Source organism: Haemorhous mexicanus, chromosome 7 (assembly GCF_027477595.1).
Source record: "Haemorhous mexicanus isolate bHaeMex1 chromosome 7, bHaeMex1.pri, whole genome shotgun sequence".
Taxonomy (NCBI): Eukaryota; Metazoa; Chordata; class Aves; order Passeriformes; family Fringillidae; genus Haemorhous; species Haemorhous mexicanus.
The window spans coordinates 40,664,077-40,681,327 of NC_082347.1; the positions used below are offsets into that span (position 1 = coordinate 40,664,077).

Genomic DNA, 17,251 nt, shown 5'->3' on the forward strand with positions numbered 1-17,251 from the left:
CAGTTAATTGGGTGCTTTGCCTCGCTCGGTCTCTTACGTGTAAATGATTATTCTGATTTGTAATTTTTTAATCTAATTATTGCCATCTCTTTGAAATGATCTTTACCGAGGCTATTTGTATAGAATACGTGAGGAATTTTTACAGTCAGATACAATTTTGTGGGCAGTTATATTAAATTATAGATCATTATAAAATGATATATTTGTCCCTTAAATTCCCTGCTTGTTTCTGAAGGGGTTGGAAACAAAGCTTGCCTGGTTTTTATTTGCAACGTTGCAAATACATTTACAGCAACATTGAGTGTGCTGTAAACAGTTCCATTAAAATTAAGGGGTTTGTGGTGAAATTTAATGTCCATAATGGAGTGTTTTCTAATTTATCAGTGGCTGGATTTTGAGGAATGTTTCCTAAGTGGAGAGGTCCCTTCTTGAGTTTCTTGCATGGAACACATGCACAAACATCGCCACAAATTCCATTCTGTTTTTTCTCCTCTGGATTTTAGGAGATCCTGAGTCTTGAGGAAGAATTACAGGGATTCAAAAATAAGAAAACTGGAATTTTATTTGTTTGGGTTTTTTAAAGCTTCTGAATGTTAAAGCAGTGTCAAAACATGGGACTTGATCAAACTTCTGGAAATTGGATTTGGGGCTCAGTGTCTGACTCCAAGTAACAGATGGTTGTGGAATGGGTACCCCAAGAGGGTAATTCTCAAAAGCTGGAATTTGAAATCCTGGAGTTCTGAAAAGCTGGTCCCAGCTGCTGGCCCATGGAGGGTGGGGTGTCCCTGGTGAGCTGAGGGCAGGAACCCAAGGTCCTGCTGCTCCACAGGCTTCTGTGCCCAGGGTGGGGATGGGGATGGAGGGCTGGCTGTGGTCAGAGGGGTCTGTGGGACCTGGCACCTCCCAGAGCTGTTTGTTTTCCTTGGAAACACAAGGAATGGAGGTTTAACTCCAGCTGGATGGGGCTTGGAGCCCCCTGGGATGGTGGAAGGTGTCCCTGCCCGTGGCAGGGGAGGGGTGGGATGGGCTTTGAGGTCCCTTCCAACCCAAACCATTCGTGGTTCCATCTTGATGCGAGTTCCTGATTTCCCCCATTCCTTTGGGAAGAGGAGGAGCACTTCTCTTCCCAGGTGTCTTGCAAACACGTCATTGAAGGGAGCAGTTTTGGGAATGCTGCACCAGCATGGATTGCTTGCCCTGATGACATAATGGGGCAATAAAGCCCTAAGCACAAATGAGGTCATGGGGAGCAATTCCAGTTAAACTGTAACCTGGCACTGCCTGGCATGGGTCAGCAGACACAGTCCCTGACTTTCCTGAAGGGCTTCAGGAAAAAGAGAACAGCTGCAATCAGCCCAGCTGGAAGTGGGAGCAGCTCCTGGTGCCTGGGATTCCAGCCAAGAGGGAGCTGCTGTGCCAGCTCACCTGCTCCAGGTAGGGGAACCTCCAGGCAGCTGGAGAAACAGGCACTGGGGCTTGGGATTCTTATCATGGAATCACAGAGTGTTGTGGGTTGGAAGGGACCTTAGAGCCCAACCCTTCCATCCCTGGGCAGGGACAACTTCCACTGTCCCACGGTGTTCCAGGCTCCATCCAGCCTGGCCCTGGACACTTCCAGGGATCCAAGAGCAGCCACAGCTTCTCTGGGGAACCTTTACAGGGACCAGCAGGGTGTGGGGGTTTATGGGTGGAAAGCAGGAAGAGCAAAGAGAGGGTGACTGTTGTCTCCTCATTCCCCTTTTGGTGTTTTGTTGGTTTTTTGAATTAAACTACCAAATTTTGGGGATTGGCTCTTGCTCTTGGTGTGGCCTATGGAAAGGCAGGATTTTCTGCAGTGACAACGCTGTGTCTCTCATTTTTAATTCTGTTTTCTGAATTGATGGTGCTTACCCTTGCAAACGTGACTTTTGTAGCACTGAGAGGCTGGAGCAGGACCTGAGCTGGGGGGAAAACACAAATCCCACCAGTCTCTCCACTCTCCTCTGTGTTACCTGGGATGTTTCTCTGATATTTTTTTTTTCCTGCTTTAGGAGGATGCAAGGGCTGGGTGTCACTTTAACCTGCTCTGAAGCAGCTGGTGCATCCTTGGGAAAAGGAGCAGGACTCCAGATCTGTGGCAGAGCCACGTGACACACAGAGGTTTTGTTGGCCTATTTTCTCCAAGCCCAGGTTTTACTCTTGAGCTGTCAGGTCAGATGAGGATCCGGTTCTGCAGCCAAAATAGAAATTAGCCATGTGTGGTAATCCATTAATCCCTGGAAAGAATGCCATTTATTCACGTTTTGGGGAGCTGGGCTGTCCTGGGGCTGCAGGAGGAGCTGGCCAGAGGTGTCCCAGGCTGCCCTGACCCCTGAGCTGAGCCCTGAGCCACTGCAGCTCCATTCCAGCTGCTCTGGCTCCCTGCACAGGGAAGCTGTGGCTGCCCCATCCCTGGCAGTGCCCAAGGCCAGGCTGGATGGGGCTTGGAGCAGCCTGGGATGGTGGAGAGGTGCAGTCCCCCAGACCTGTGAGATGTCTTCTTACCCAAGTGAAGAGAGAAACTTCAGAGCTCCTTTCCTTTTTAAAGGGACAAAGGATAGGTGTGTCCCCCCGTCAGCAGGGAGCACATTGCTGTAGGAAGGTGTCCCAGAGCAGTAATAAAGTGCAGAAGAAGTCAGTCCATGGGGTTAAACCTGAGGTGCCTGAGCCATTCAGAATAGAATCATGGAATCATTTCAGATGGAAAAGCTCTCCAGGATCATCCAGTCCCAGCTGTGCCCCGTCCCCACCCTGTCCCCAGCCCAGAGCACTGAGGAATTCCTGGGACACCCCAGGGATGGGCACTCCAAACCTCCCTGAGCACCCTTTCTGTGACAAAATTCCTCCTGATGTCCCCCCTGAGCCCCCTCTGGCACAGTTGGAGGCCAATCCAGTTGTCCCTTTGCTCTTTCCCTGGGAGCAGAGCCCGACCCAGGCACATCCAGGGATTAAAGGCTGGATGCAGTGGGACAGGAGTTGATAAATTCAGGTTTTTTGTTTTAAAGGCAGTTCCTATTTCTTTTTATAGGAGTTGCCCTACAGCAGAGCTGTGTAATAATAACAATTTGTGTCTCCCTGGATCTTTTCCTCTCCACTTTTATCAACAAGAGGCTTCTTCTGTAGCACGTGGTTGTCCTTCCCTGCTCAGCCCTGCTTTTCTCCCTGCCTGCTCTCCCAGGAGAGTTGTTACTATTTTTTCCTTCTTGTTTTACCAGGCTGTATCATGACTTTGTGCCTTTGTGAGTAAGGAAAATGTGGGAAATGCTGCTCTGCCTGCAGCAGTGGGTTTTTGCTTTTTTTTTTTTTTTTTTTTTTTTTTGTTCAGAAAATGGTAATGTTGCAGGCCTGAAGGTGAAGGCCATAAATATAAATACAGAGTAAAGCTCCCAGTGGTTTTGTGGGGTTTTTTGTGGGATTGCAGCTTGGGCACCTCCCCACCCACCCCAGTGGGAAGAGAAGGGACAGAGGGGAAAGGGTCTCAAGCTGTGCCAGGGGAGGTTTAGATTGGAAATTGGGGAAAATTTCCTTGTGGAAAGGTTTGTCCAGCCTGGCACAGCTGCCCAGGGCAGTTTGGAGTCCCCATCCCTGGAGGGATTCAAAATCCATGTGGATGTGGCACTTGGGGACACAGGGCAGTGGTGGCCTTGGCAGTGCTGGGAATGGTTGGATTTGATGATCTTAAGGGTCTTTTCCAGCCTTAATTCCATGATTTTCTGCTTGGTCCTGCTGAGCCCAGTCCTTTGCACCCACCTCAGCTGCAGCTCCTGGGTTCCCTTGGAGTTTTCCTCCTCCTCTCTGCAGGAGCTGGGAATGCAAAGGGCTTTGGCCAAACCCAAAATCTCAGGATTTGCATAATCTTCGTGGCTGTGTTTATTTCTGATAAATGGAGGGACACCACAGCGTGTTCCAGCCACACTTTATCACATCCCAGAGAATTTTATTTTATTTTATCCCATCCCAGAGAACAGATTCCAGGGTCTGGCAGGGAATTGGCATCTGGAAAACCCTCCTGACAGGGATTTGGAGAGGAGCACTCATGTTCCTTTCCCTTTCTGCTCTCCTGGAAACCTTCCAGCAACTTCAATTATTCTGTAGATTTTTTCTTTTTCTTTTCTTAAGGAGCTGGATGTATTTTAAGGATGAGAAAGTGAACTCAGCACTGCCTTGGAAAATCAGCCCCTGCCAGGATTGAGTACCTGAAATTCCAGTGGATTTCAGCAGCCTCTGCTGAGGGTGGGAAGCATCCCAGCATTCAGCACCACTTCCCTGTTAATTCCACTTTTATTCTGGCTTTATTCCTCATTTCCAAATCCTCCCTCCTTTCCCTTCCCTTCAGTTCCACTCAGTGCTGTTGTGTGTCCCAAGCTTTCTAATTATAAATATAATATAATTATAAATAGTTAATTTGGGACATTTATATAATGCTCAAAATGATGCTGGCACAGTTTGCAGGGAGGTGTTGAACACAATGAGCTGTCTAATCCCAAGAATGGGATTGGGAAAGAATGGGATTGTAAAACCCCAGGAATGGGATTAGATTGTAAGACATTTAGGCTGCTTAAATTAGAAACAGTAGTAGAAGGAATTGAAGGAGTAAATTAGAAACAGTAGTAGAAGGAATTGAAGGAGTAAATTAGTAGGAAGCTGGACTGGGGAAAAAAAAAGAAAATAAAGTTTGATGCTAATGATATTTTTTATTATTATTTTTTTCACTCACTGTATTAGGGAAAAAACCCCATTGAGCTTCCCAACTGTGTATCCAAGGAGTAGCAGCTGTGTGCTGAGTTTGAGTTTACTCCTGGGTGTAGGACCAGGTTTGGAGAGGCTGGGGATGGCTGGGAATATTTCACCTCTGAGTAACAGCTGTGAGAGCGGTGCAAAGGTGGTGTGAAAGTTGTGGTCACGGGAGATTTTTCTGTATTTGAGCTTATCCAGGGATTATTTCTGGTGGATTATCCCACTTTACATGGAAAGGCAGGATTTTCTAATGGTTATTCTAATGACTGCCAAATTCCTGGTTTTTTTAGTGCGTTGTCAGGCAGGACTGTGTAATACCCTGTGGAAATTGTACTGTTAAATTCAGTGTATTACCCTGAAACAGGGAGCTCTGGGCAGCAGCATTTCCAGGGACAGAATTTCAGTAGTGGCTGCAGAGCCACCATCTGGATAAATCCTGCCACAAAGCAAAGGTTGTGTGAAATTGTTTCTAAATCAAGCAGGGCTGGCTGATGGCTGAGATGGGAGCCTCTCCTAATTAATCTGTTCATTAGGGATTGGATAAATCACAACAAATTAATTACAACATTCATTTTCCACCTCTGCTAAGAGGGATTGCAGTATTTCTGGACCTGTTTATTGGTCTCCATCTCTGAGTTTTCCTGAATCCAGAGACAGCACGTTCTCACCACACTTTTCCTCCAGTTTTCTTTGGAATACTGGGGATTATTTTCTGGTCTCACCAATGCTGAAATTGTGTGTTTAGAAAGCAGACTCAGCTGTGGCAAACATTCCCCCATGGAATCCATCCACCTGTGGCTGAGGGAGGCAGGTGGGATCAGGAAACCCTCAAAGTGGGTGTCCAAGGCACTCAGAGCTTTCTGGTGTCACTGGGCTGCTTGTGGTAAAAAACTTCTCCTCTTTGTTATGGATTTTCCTCTTATCTCTGGGAGTGACTCCCAGGATTGTTTCCTCAGTGCCCTCAGATGGCTTTTTCTATGGAGGGAGCATTTTTGCCCTGATGTCTGGTGCTGTCTGTGAACCATGCCTGAGTGTTGCTGTTCTGCTGCTGGATTTAAAACCTCCTTAGTGAATTTTTGGTGTGCACAAGTTGTAGTTCCTATTTCTTTTTGCATCAAAACTGAGCATTCAGTGCTAAGGTGATGGGAGAGTATAAAACAGGGTTTAAATAAATTTCAATTTCAAGCAAACATTGCTTTTACTTTTAGCTTCCTTCTGCCACGAGGGGCAAAAAAAAAAACAAACAAACAAACAACATTACATCGATTTGACCTGAAAATTTATCCTCTGCTTTGCTTCCTTCCAGGTCCAGGATGGAACATTCCTGCTCACTCCTGCTGCTCTGTGTTAGTTTCATTTTTGCACGAGCTCTGCCACCCAATGGAACAGAACTGCCCAAAACAACCACAGCCACCAGTAAGGAGTGACCTGGGGGGCAGGATGGGCACGGAGCTCAGGGGGTGTCCCTGGGCCACAGTCCAGGATGGTTTTGCAGGACTCTGACCCCACTGACACACTTCTGCTGGTGCCAGGTGTCCTCTGGGCTGGGTCTGCCCATGGGTGGTGCTGGGGTTTCACTTTCTCTTTGCCTTGGGAGGGGAAAACACGGCAGAGGTGGGGGAGCTGCAGGGCCAGGAGCTGCCAGGGGGATCTGAGGGGATGTGGGCACTGAAAACAGGAAATGAATTTTCATTAGACAGCAGGGTGAATAGACTGAAACACCGGCAGGAGCCTTGGCAGGAGTTCTGTGTTTTCATGCCAAGACTGGAGGAGGCTGTGAGGTGCAGGTGTCCTGTGGAGGGTCCTGCCAGGTGAGAAACAGGAGAGCTGTTCCAGGAGCTGAGAGTGATCTCCTCCTCTCTTGATGCCTTGTGCAGGCTGATCTAGAACAGAGACCAGACAGAGCTAAAGCATGAAGCAGGGATTGATTCCAAGGATCTCCTCCATGGACCCACCTTGGGCAGCACCAGAGCCCAGCCAGGGCTGCACCCAAGATGACCCAAAATGGCCCCAAAATGCACGGCCGGGCACGGGGTCTCTCCCTGGGATCAGCTCTGCTCCATTTGCACCTTGCAGTTCATTGTCCCAGCCCAGCTTTAGCCCAGGCACTCCCACCCTGCTTGTTTTTCTCTCTCCAGCCCACGGGGTTTGTGCTCCTGGGCTGAGATTGGGATCATTTGTCCTTGGTGCCCAGCTGGAGCAGGAATTGTTTTGTCTCCCTGCTCTGTGCTCAGAGCTCACCATCCCATAATGTGAAGCTCAGACTCACACACTAAAGCAGCACAGAATGTGACACATAGAAAAGCCAAACCTGAGGCAGCTCTCTGGGCCACCACAGCCCCTCATGTTCATCCTCATTTCTGTTTGCAGAATTTCTTCCTCCTCAAACCCTCCCAGAACCACGTCCTGACACGTGCCAGTCCTGGGGAGGGGCTTGTGCAGGGGAATTTGGGGGCTTTGAGGAAGGGGCAGGGTAGGCAGGGCTTGGAGCACCCTGGGATGGTGCAAGGTGTCCCTGCCATGGGATGGGATCACCTCTGAGGCCCCTGCCAGCCCAAAGCAGGGAGTGAAGCTGCTGATGTCCCATAGGAGCAATGTGAGCACGTTCTGATGACTGTTCAGGTCACTGTTGTTGACACCCAGTGCTTCACAGAAGGCTGATTTGTTGCTTTATTTGCTTTTAATCTGTCTGTGAACTTTACAGCCCTGGGGAAGGAGAGGAATCAAATGCCAGGCTTGGCTCACGGCCCCTTGGATTGTTTTGGTTCTTGGTTGTAGTGATGTAAATGGAAGTAGGGGAGATTTAGATGGGATATTGGGAAGAAAATGAGGGTGGGCAGCCCTGGCACAGGGTGCCCAGAGCAGCTGGGGCTGCCCCTGGATCCCTGGCAGTGCCCCAGGCCAGGCTGGACACTGGGGCTGGGAGCTCCTGGGACAGGGGGAGGTGTCCCTGCCATGGCAGGGGTGGATGGGATAATTCTGAGGGTCTTCCCATCCCAAACCAGTCTGGGATTTGCTGCCAATTCAGGTGTGAGCATTTTCCTTCTCCAGACTCTGCCTGGAGCACTGCAGAGCTCAGCAGGGGCAGTGGAGGTTGGGGACCAAGGGGCCCCACCATCAGCAGTGACAATCTGAGTGTGGCTCTGCTTAGTGCTTCCAAAAAAAACAGATTATTCACAGGAATGAAGCTTTAGCCCAGTGTGGATTTGCTAATTAATCTGGTTGAAGTTTTGTCAGGTAGTTTTTGGTCCCTGCTTCTGGTCTGGCACCTGGAGCTGCAGAAAAACAAGTTACTAATATTGGGCTGAATGTGTCAGAATATGGGAATTGAGAAGGGGAAGTCTCTGGTTGTTTTTATCACTTCCCAGAATCTTACTAACAGGAGTACAAAGGGAGTTTTGCCATCAGTGTTGTTCATCTTCAGAGTTTAATTCCAAATTGTGTTGGATTTAAGTCTGATAATATGGATAAGAGTAATCTGATCATCCCTATTTTAATTAAATCTTAATTTCAGTGATATGATTCAGAAATGATTGGTGTGACTAAAGTGTTTTTCCTAAATATCAAAGCCTTCCTGGCTTTGCAGTGAGGAAGAGTTTTGTCTGACAGGCAGGTTAGGTGCACCCTGAAAGTTACATTGCTGCAGAAAGAGAACCAAGATAATAGGATTATCTAATAAAATTTGATAGCCATTGAATTAACACAGCATTTTAAAATACAAAAATAAAGATTTTTGATTGAGCCATAAAGAGAACTCCATTTAACAGAGTATGGAAAGAACTAAAAGAGCCTAAAAAAAATCAGCTTTCCTTTTGCATGCTAATTTGATGAGTGATCCCAAAAGATGCTTTTGATTCTGAAAGGAGTAGGTATAAATGATTCCATGCCATTCTTTGAGCTGCCTTGATTTTTTCAAAGATTTGCTGAGTTACAATGTCAGCTTTATTCTTATTTAAAACACAGTTACCTTGTCTGGATGGGTCAATTTTTAGCACTGCTGCCATTTTACCTCCTGCAAGAACACTCTGAAACTGCAGCCATGAAATTGGTATCCCTTTCAGAAAATGAGAATATTCTGGGCTTTACTGCACTGCCCTTTACTGGAAATTTGCCCTGATCTTTACTCCAGCTATTCAACTGCATTAAATAAATACAAACCATCAAACCACAGAATGGTTTGGGTTGGAAGGGAGCATCTGGTTCTGACTTCCAGGCTCATATTTATTAGGATTTGCATAAATAAATGTATATTTCCAGTAGAGACACCTTAATGCTCCCAGATCCTTGTTACAGATGTTTATTCATGATATTGTCCGTGACCATCCCGTAACTCCTGGTAATTCAAATATTTGTAAATTCCCCAGGATTAATCATAGTCTGGATTGTTTTACTTCCTCTTGTCTTTTTGCTTGTGGAGCTGTTGAAATGTGCCTGGGAGCTGCAGTTGTAAACCTTTAAAAACCTTTCCAAATGTTGACATTCCTCTGGTATTTACTGCTTGAGGGCTCCTGGTGCCTTTGACTCCTGAGATCCCTTCCCATGTCTGAACCTTCAGAGGGGATGAGTTCATCAGGGGAGCTGCAGGTTAAAAGGCAGGGAAATGGGGCAGCTTTGGGGCTCCTCTTTGGTGCTGGTTCCAACTTCCAACAGGTCAGTGGCCATGTGAAAATAGGATTTAGTGTCTCTCCTCTCTGGAGAGATCCCACCCAGGACCCCGTGTCCAGCCCTGGGGTCCCCAGCACGGGGAGGAGCTGGAGCTGTGGGGATGAACCCAAATGTTCAGGGGGATGGGGGAAAGGCTGGGAGAGCTGGGACTGCTCAGGCTGGAGAGGAGAAGCTTTGGGGTGACCTCACTGTGGCTTTGCAGGGCCTGAAGGGGCTCCAGGAGAGCTGGGGAGGGACTGGGGACAAGGGATGGAGGGACAGGACACAGGGAATGGCTCCCACTGCCAGAGGGCAGGGCTGGATGGGAGATTGGGAACTGGGAATTGTTCCCTGGCAGGGTGGGGAAGGGATGGGACAGAATTCCCAGAGCAGCTGTGGCTGCCCCTGGATCCCTGGCCAGGTTGGATTTTGGGGCTGGGAGCACCTGGGGCAGGGGAAGGTGTCCCTGCCATGGCAGGGGTGGCACTGGGTGATTTTTAAGGTCCCTTCCCACCCAAACTATGGTGTGACTCTGTCACACCCAGGAGGACCCGGGGTGGGACTTCCCTGTGAGACTCGTGGTGGTTTCATGGAGAAAATGAGGCAGCATCAGAAAACTGAGTTGTGGAGGAGGAATCTGGCTCATTTATTTGGTGTTTGAATGCCACAGGGATTCTCTGCAGACACTCAATGCCAAGAATTAGTTTGCAAAGCAGAACTTCAGAAATCAGTGGTTTCAGATCAGGGGGTGGACTGGGTGACATTTAAAGGTCCCTCCAGGCCAGACCCAGACTGTGTGACTGCAGTGCCAGGGGGCTGTGCTGGCTCTGCCCAGTGCCATTCAGCTCTGAGATGTTAAACTCACATTTACTGGTGGCTCAGCTTCTCTTTTCCTGGCTGGGATTGAGCTTTCAGTGTTTGCCTGGGAATCACTTCTCCACAAACACCCCAGAAAGGGGTGATTTTTTTTATTGTGTAATTGTCTGAGGGAAATTTTAACTCCCTCGTGATGCAAACTTGTTGTTTCCCCTCCCATGTCACGGGTCTTGTCCCAGAGCTAAAGAGAACCTGCACAAACCCCCAAAGCCTGGAGCATTCTGACATCCTCTGACATTTCTAACTCCATGCAAGTGGCTGCATTTAGTCTGTGAGGGACAAAACCTGGGGTTTTTGTGGTGTTTGTTTCCCTGCCAGCCTTGGCTTCCAGGCAGAGCTGCAGAGCACCCCAGAGGAGCTGTTGGGTGGTTGTTCATCCTCATCCAGCCACTCCTTCCAGGAGTGATTTCCTGAACCCCTGCCAAGCTCCTGACTGCAGTTTTGTCATGCCTGTCACTTTTATCTTTATACCCCACCTAGCAGTCATCCCTCATGCCTTTTATTGCCTTCCCTGTCTGGGAATCATGCTGTTGATTTATGAGCCCTTTTTCCCTGTGTGTCCCCAGCTCACCTGTGCCTCTCCAGGAATTTTCCCCATGTCCTCTTACCCTGTGGAGCACCCAGAGAGTTTCCAGCTGCCCCCAACACTCAGATGGTTTTGTAGCCATCAATTCTGGGTGTTGGTTTGATCCACATGAATCCTTTCTGGATGATTGCAGGTGTTGCCTACTCCTAAATTTTTTTCTTTTGAATCCCAGAATTGTTTGGGATGGAAGGGAACTTAAAAATCACCCAGTGCCCCCCCTGCCATGGCAGGGACACCTCCCACTGGCTCAGGTGCTCCAAGTCTTGTCCAGCCTGGCCTTGGGCTCTGCCAGGGACCCAGGGGCAGCCCCAGCTGCTCTGGGAATTCCATCCCAGCCAGGAATTCCCTCCCTATATCCCATCCAACCCTTCTGTCAGCCAGCTCTGAAAGACCACTGTAGGAATGGGGAAAAAAAACTCCTTAATGTGTGTAAAAATAGTTAAAAAGAGAAAAAAAAAATCCAGATACCAGCAGCAACAGAAATGGCCTTAATTTTGGAGGAGTGGTTTTGTAGGGTTGTGGTTTTTTGCTGAAGGTTCAGACTGGGACTTTGGCTTCCTTAGATAAAACAAGTTGGGTTTTTAATGATTTTAATCTGTTCTGTATTGAATTATTCAGTAGAACGAAAAGGTTACAGAAACATAATGAAAGTGAAAGGTAAAGAGACACTTCCACAGAACACAGTGAACAGAAGGGTGAGACTCAGAGTTTGTACCAGATAGAACAAAGATGTTCTTTAATCTCCATTCTGAGAAAAATGTCATTATTCCTGCTTGTTCCTATATTTATATGGAATTGCAGTGAATAAAATCTCTGTGAAAGGTGGCATTTTCTGTACCTATGTGAAAGGTGGTAGAGAAGCAGCTGATGTGCATAAGGGCACTGCAGCAAACCTTTCCATGGGCTTCAAATTCAGCTTGGTGCCTTAGAGCTGTTCAGCTTTCTCTGATTACAGGGAAATTGGAAAAGATCTTGGATTTTCTCAGCAGCAGTGGTTTGGTTGTGCTTTTGACGAGGGAGAAAAAGACTAAAAAATAATAAAAATTAACTTTCAGTTTGAGCTTTGCCTGTGTCAGGTATTTTGAAGCTTTTAGTAAGCAGAAGCAGATAATGAGGCAGAAGTTTTGGTGCCTGCAGCACAGTTTTGGTGCCAGATGAGGCAATCCCCATCTCATATTCCACATTTCTCCTTCCATCCCCAGACTCCACCGAGGAGAACACCCTGCACAAGGAGCTGCTGACTTCCCTGCTGATCCTGGTGCTGGTGGTGATCATTTTCGTGGTGCTGGTGGGGTATTTTTTCAGGTGGGTGGTTTTCTGTGGGCTCAGCCCATCCTTTCTTGGAGCCCTCCCACGGAAGCAGAAGCGAGGCAGAGCCTCGTGCCTGCCCTGCTCTCGCTGCCAGCATGAACAGAAAGAGCTTCTCCAGAATTACATGGTCTCTGAAAAGGGTCTGGGGGGGAAATGCTGCTGCTTTGCCCTTGCCAGAATTGTGGATTGATGTGGTGCCTCTCTTCCAGGTTCAGGAGACACAGGAAAGCTGTGGTCAGCTCTGGGGACAAGAAGATGCCAAATGGGATCTTGGAAGAACAAGGTACGGGGAGATTCGCTTTCAAACTCTCACTTTTGTTTCTGCCTTTAATTCAGAATTACTCAGGGTTTGCTTTTATTTCTGATACAAGTGACAGGGTTGTTTTTAAAGAGAAAATAGTCTGAAAAAATGCAGTCACAAATGGTTTGGGTTGGAAGGGACCTTAAAATCATCCAGTTCCAACCTCGTGCCATGTGCAGGGACATCTTCCAGCCCTTGGCTGTCCCCTCCAGGCTGGCCTTGGACTAGAGATCCATATTTAGAAATCATCCCCAAGCAGTTTTATGGAAAATCTTAACTTTCAGTTGCTGGTTTGAGATGGGTTTCACTTTGTGATGCAGCAAATGTTTCTGTGTAACACCTCCCTGGGCTCTTTGGAGGTGTTGTACCAGGGTGCCAGCTGAGATCCACGTTTGGGACACTGTGGTCTTTGTGTTTGGAGAAAGAACTGCAGGATTTCTTCCTAAAATGGGGGGAAAGTCCTTAACACTTGGTGAATACACTGGGTGCTTTCTGAATGTGAGGCAGGGGATTGAGGTGGGGCAGTTTGAAGCCAGAGGCACTGAAATAAAACTCTCTGAGGAGTTCCAAGTGTTTCCCCTGGTCTGAGTTGTGCTGGGTTTGTTTCTGCCCGTGGGGCTGGCTCCTCTGTGGATCCAAGTTGTTTTAATCCCAACCCAGAGAAAAATGATCAAGTTAAAGACAAAATAATCAGTCTGTGGTTTGTGTCTGCCCCACTTGGCCACGTGTGAAGGGATGAGTGAGCTGAAGAGGGTGACAGTCAGAGGAAAAGTCAAAACCCTAAAAATACCCATCAGCTTCCTGCTGGGGTGTTCCTGTGCACAGGGCAGCAGCTCCTCTGGGGGCACAGTCTCTGCTGGCTGCCAAGTTAAAGATAAATTCTTTATTATTATTAGTATTAGCATTATTCCCCCTCGAAATGAAATAATCTGGCAGCACCTCCTTGGTGATAGGTGCCAAAAGCTGTCCTTGCCCTGTCAGCAGGAAGAACCTTCTCTGAATAAAACTCGGTCACTTTTTAATCCAATGTAAATAGGGAAATCATTCATTTCACCAGCAGTGCTTCTTGACACCATTATGCTCTCAAAGCAGCCACTTGGCCCAGGATTTGGTGTTTTCATTCCCTTCAAATCCCCCGTGGCACCTCTGAGTGCCATGGCAGCAGTTTGCTTTGGCATCTCCCAGCACCAAGGTGAATTTGTAGCTGGATCTGTGGCTCTGGCCATGCCTTTAACACTGCTGCCTTGTGCTGACAGAACAGCAGCGGGTGATGCTGCTCAGCAGGTCTCCCTCGGGCCCCAGGAAGTATTTCCCCATCCCTGTGGAAAACCTGGAGGAGGAAATCCGGATACGCTCGGCCGACGAGGGCAAGCTCTTCAGGGAGGAGTTTAATGTGAGTTTTTGCACATGGATGGCTGAAAATGGGGGGAAAAACCAAAATATCTGCAAGCATTAATAATTCTGTGATTGGGGCGTGGTTGGTGCTGTTCCTGTGGGTTCTGTCGTGTGTGGGGACCTTTCCTCTGGATAAAACCTGGAGTTTTTACTGATTTGTGATGCTGAATTGGTATTACATGAACTGTTTGCCTCTTGCTAGCATTTTAAGAAAGTCTTTAGTGTTTGCCTGAAGCTGGAGGAGAGGAACATTGACTAGAAACCTCTTCAGCACTGATATTCATGATGGTGCTGGGGGGATCTGGGTGCTTCACCTCCATGGGAAGTACTTAGAGGAGAGGACACAGCGTGGCCTTAACGTTGCCCTGGTGGGATTTGACTTCTTTTTTCCTGATCATTTGACTTTCTGCTCTTGGTCACCACCCCAGCACTCCCCTCTTTGCAGCACAGAGTTTCTGTGAGGTGTCTCAGCTCTCAGGGTTTTCCTGTTGAGTGTGGCCTGGGGCAGGATTTTGTGGTTGTAGGGATGAGCTGCACCTGGAGTCCGTGCTGAGCTCCTGCAGGACTCCTGTGGAGAAGCACAACACCAGGAGCCTGAGTCTGGGGCCTTTTCCAGATTTTTTATGACTTGGCTTCACTTCCCTGCACAGCAGAAGCGAAGCAGGAGTTGAAATGTCAGCCGTGGATGGGTGAGAGCCAAGGCACGTGTTGATTAGGCAAGCTGCTGAGCTACCTTCTTAATTGGGAGCATATTTAGAGCTGCACTTTGGGAGATGATAAATTTAAACCACAGACTTCTGCCTTATCAGACAGGGAGCATTGTGGAAATCCTTCTCAAAGCTGAAAATGAAGGTGAGGACCAGCCTGACACAGTGTGCTGGTGAATTTTGACTCTCCCGATGAATTTGCTCTGAGGTTCAGAGTGAAACAAACCATCTGTTTTCATTTCTCAGCCCCTCTTTGCTTTGGTAATTTTCTGCCCCATGCTGTGAGCATGTGGGATTCTGTCCACACCCAAAAACCTGGGCTCTGATCCCCCAAAATGAGCAGTGATGGGGTTGATGCTCAATGTGGGTTTTTCCTGTGGCTGGATGAGCTGTCTGCTCTAGCCTGGGAGGGCTGGAAGTGTCCCAGGCCAGGCTGGACAGGACTTGGAGCAGCCTGGGACAGGGGAAGGTGTCCCTGCCATGGCAGGGGTGGCGCTGGGTGGGATTTAAAAGATCCTCCCAACCCAAACCATTCCATGAGTCTCTGGTTCTGTGCCTCAGCCCTGCCCGGGGGATGCTCCAGGGATCTCAGCCCACTCCACAGCCCCCAGGTCAGGGGCCAGGCATCCCTGGGAGCGCAGCTGCAGGAGCTCCAGTGGGAATTAGGGACAAATTTGGGCCAAAAACTCTGAGTTCTGGGAGGCAGGCACGTGCACCAACCTGAGGAGTTTGGTCCCAAGTGATTTTTTTTTTGGTAAAAAGAAACCAGACATTAAAAGATGAAGACACCCAGCAGGGAGAAAAGAGTTTTGAGGACATTTCCTGACTTGAGGACAGGGTTGATGTGCCTCATGGTGTTCTCTCCAGCACCTTTGATTTTGTCCTTAAAGCCTGCCTGGCCCCTAAGAGGTCCATGGCACCCCTTGGACACTGACCAGAACAGCAGAGGCTCCTTCTCTTTTTATATGATTCCTTTGTCAACACTGGGCACTGGAAGAGTGTGTTCTTTCTTCACAAGAAAAAAAAGTTAAAATAAAATTGATTCCTTTCTGTAAAGCCCCACCTCTGCTGATCATCCTTGGAAGTTTGGGATTACCACCTTGATTTTCAGATTAATTACTGGAAAGCTTCCCTGAGAGCTTTCTTTTGAAATTTGAATACTGGCCTTGATTAAGAGATCCCTGTGGCTCCTCCAGTGCTAAAAAAGGAGGAAATGTGCAGATCCAGGCTGGGCTGAGCCTCTCCAGGCTCCAGTGGGAGTTTAGGGTCACTGCCTGGGGGGGGGGACAGCTCAGGGTGGGGTGGCACAGACGAGGCAGGGCCAGCAGGACCCGTCAGCTCCTCGTGGTTTGGGGTGCTGGGAGGATGGATTTGGGAGGATGGGCTGGGTGATTCACATCCTGCCCGTGGGTGCAGCAGGAGCTGGGCTCTGCTCTGGGCTCAGCACCCCCCCTGGGCACCAGGAGCTGCCTGGGAAGGTGCCAAGGCCCTGCAGAGGGGATCTGGCCAAAGTTAATCCCTTTTTATGTGTTTTTCACAGGAAAATCCAGAACTTCTCTGGCTGTTAATTGAAAATTGGGTGTCTGACTTGATGTTTGAAGAGACTGGTTAAAAAGATAATTATTTCATAGGGTCACAGAAGGGTTTGGGTTGGAAGGAGCTTAAAGTTCATCCAGTTCCACCCCCTTGCCATGGGCAGGGACACCTTCCTCTCTTTTGGCTTTGTGTTTCATAAATGCACTTTAATCAGCAAAATGGGCTGATAAAAGCCACGAGCTGCATTCAGATGAGGAATTAAGCAGCCTGACAGCAGCTTTCTTCCTCAGCCCTCTTTCAGCCTCCTCTCTTTTCCATTCACAGCTTCCTGTGCCACAACAGCCCCAGCAAGCCAAGCCCTCAGTGCAGGGTGGTGCTCCCTGTGTGCTGGGGCTCGGGGCTGCCCGTGTCCCCCCCCGTGTCCCCCCCTGTGTCCCCCCGTGTCCCCTGTGCAGTTTGGGGGATTCCAGCCCTGCTCTCTGCCCCAGCCCTGCCCACGTCTGTCCTTGCCCTGTGTGACTCAGCCTGGCAGGGGGGCACAGGGGGGCACAGGCTGCTGCTGCCTTCCCACACTGCTGGGATTCTCCCTCGCTGGGATCCGCCCTGCTGCCACTTTTGGAGCTCAGTTTGGTGAATTTCAGGAAGTTCCTTAAAGAACTTCTCAAAATCTGGTTCTGCTTTGGTGCCTTTGCAGTGGCAGCATCTCAGCTGGGCAGGAGCTCCACCTTGGGCACTCCTTGCTTTCATCTTCACCCTCCTCTCTGTTTTTCCCTTTGGTTTATTGCCCTCCATGACTGCTTGGTTATTTTCTTCTACCTGCACTCAGAACTCAAGTCATGCTGTGTAAAACCCTGTTATATTTTTATGGGTTAAAATAATTTTACCCAATAATTTTACCCAATAATTTTACTCAAGTCATGCTGTGTAAAACCCTGTTATATTTTTATGGGTTAAAATAATTTTACCCAATAATAAAAAAATATTTTATTAATAAATAATATAATAATATTATCTATTAATAATAAGTAATAATATAAAATGTATATATTATATTATTCTATGCTATATTATGCTCGACTATATTATACTATATTATATTATACTATATGATATAAATTTTATCCATTATATTATATATAA

The 17,251-nt window shown here is 48.1% G+C and overlaps 1 protein-coding gene across 7 annotated transcripts in view; it reads left to right on the forward strand.

Annotated features, from left to right (window-relative positions):
• The window catches only part of PTPRE (protein tyrosine phosphatase receptor type E), a 98,162-nt gene that overhangs the window by 56,846 nt on the left and 24,065 nt on the right, over positions 1 to 17,251 (forward strand). For 5 of the 7 annotated variants that reach the window (XM_059852221.1, XM_059852223.1, XM_059852222.1 and 2 more), the window contains exons 2-5: positions 6,062 to 6,171; positions 12,064 to 12,166; positions 12,382 to 12,455; positions 13,730 to 13,866. In XM_059852221.1, coding sequence (XP_059708204.1) covers positions 6,062 to 6,171; positions 12,064 to 12,166; positions 12,382 to 12,455; positions 13,730 to 13,866 — 424 coding nt within the window. Of the gene's footprint in view, positions 1 to 6,061; positions 6,172 to 12,063; positions 12,167 to 12,209; positions 12,300 to 12,381; positions 12,456 to 13,729; positions 13,867 to 17,251 lie in introns of those variants that run through there. The other 2 variants (XM_059852224.1, XM_059852225.1) reach the window with 2 other exon arrangements.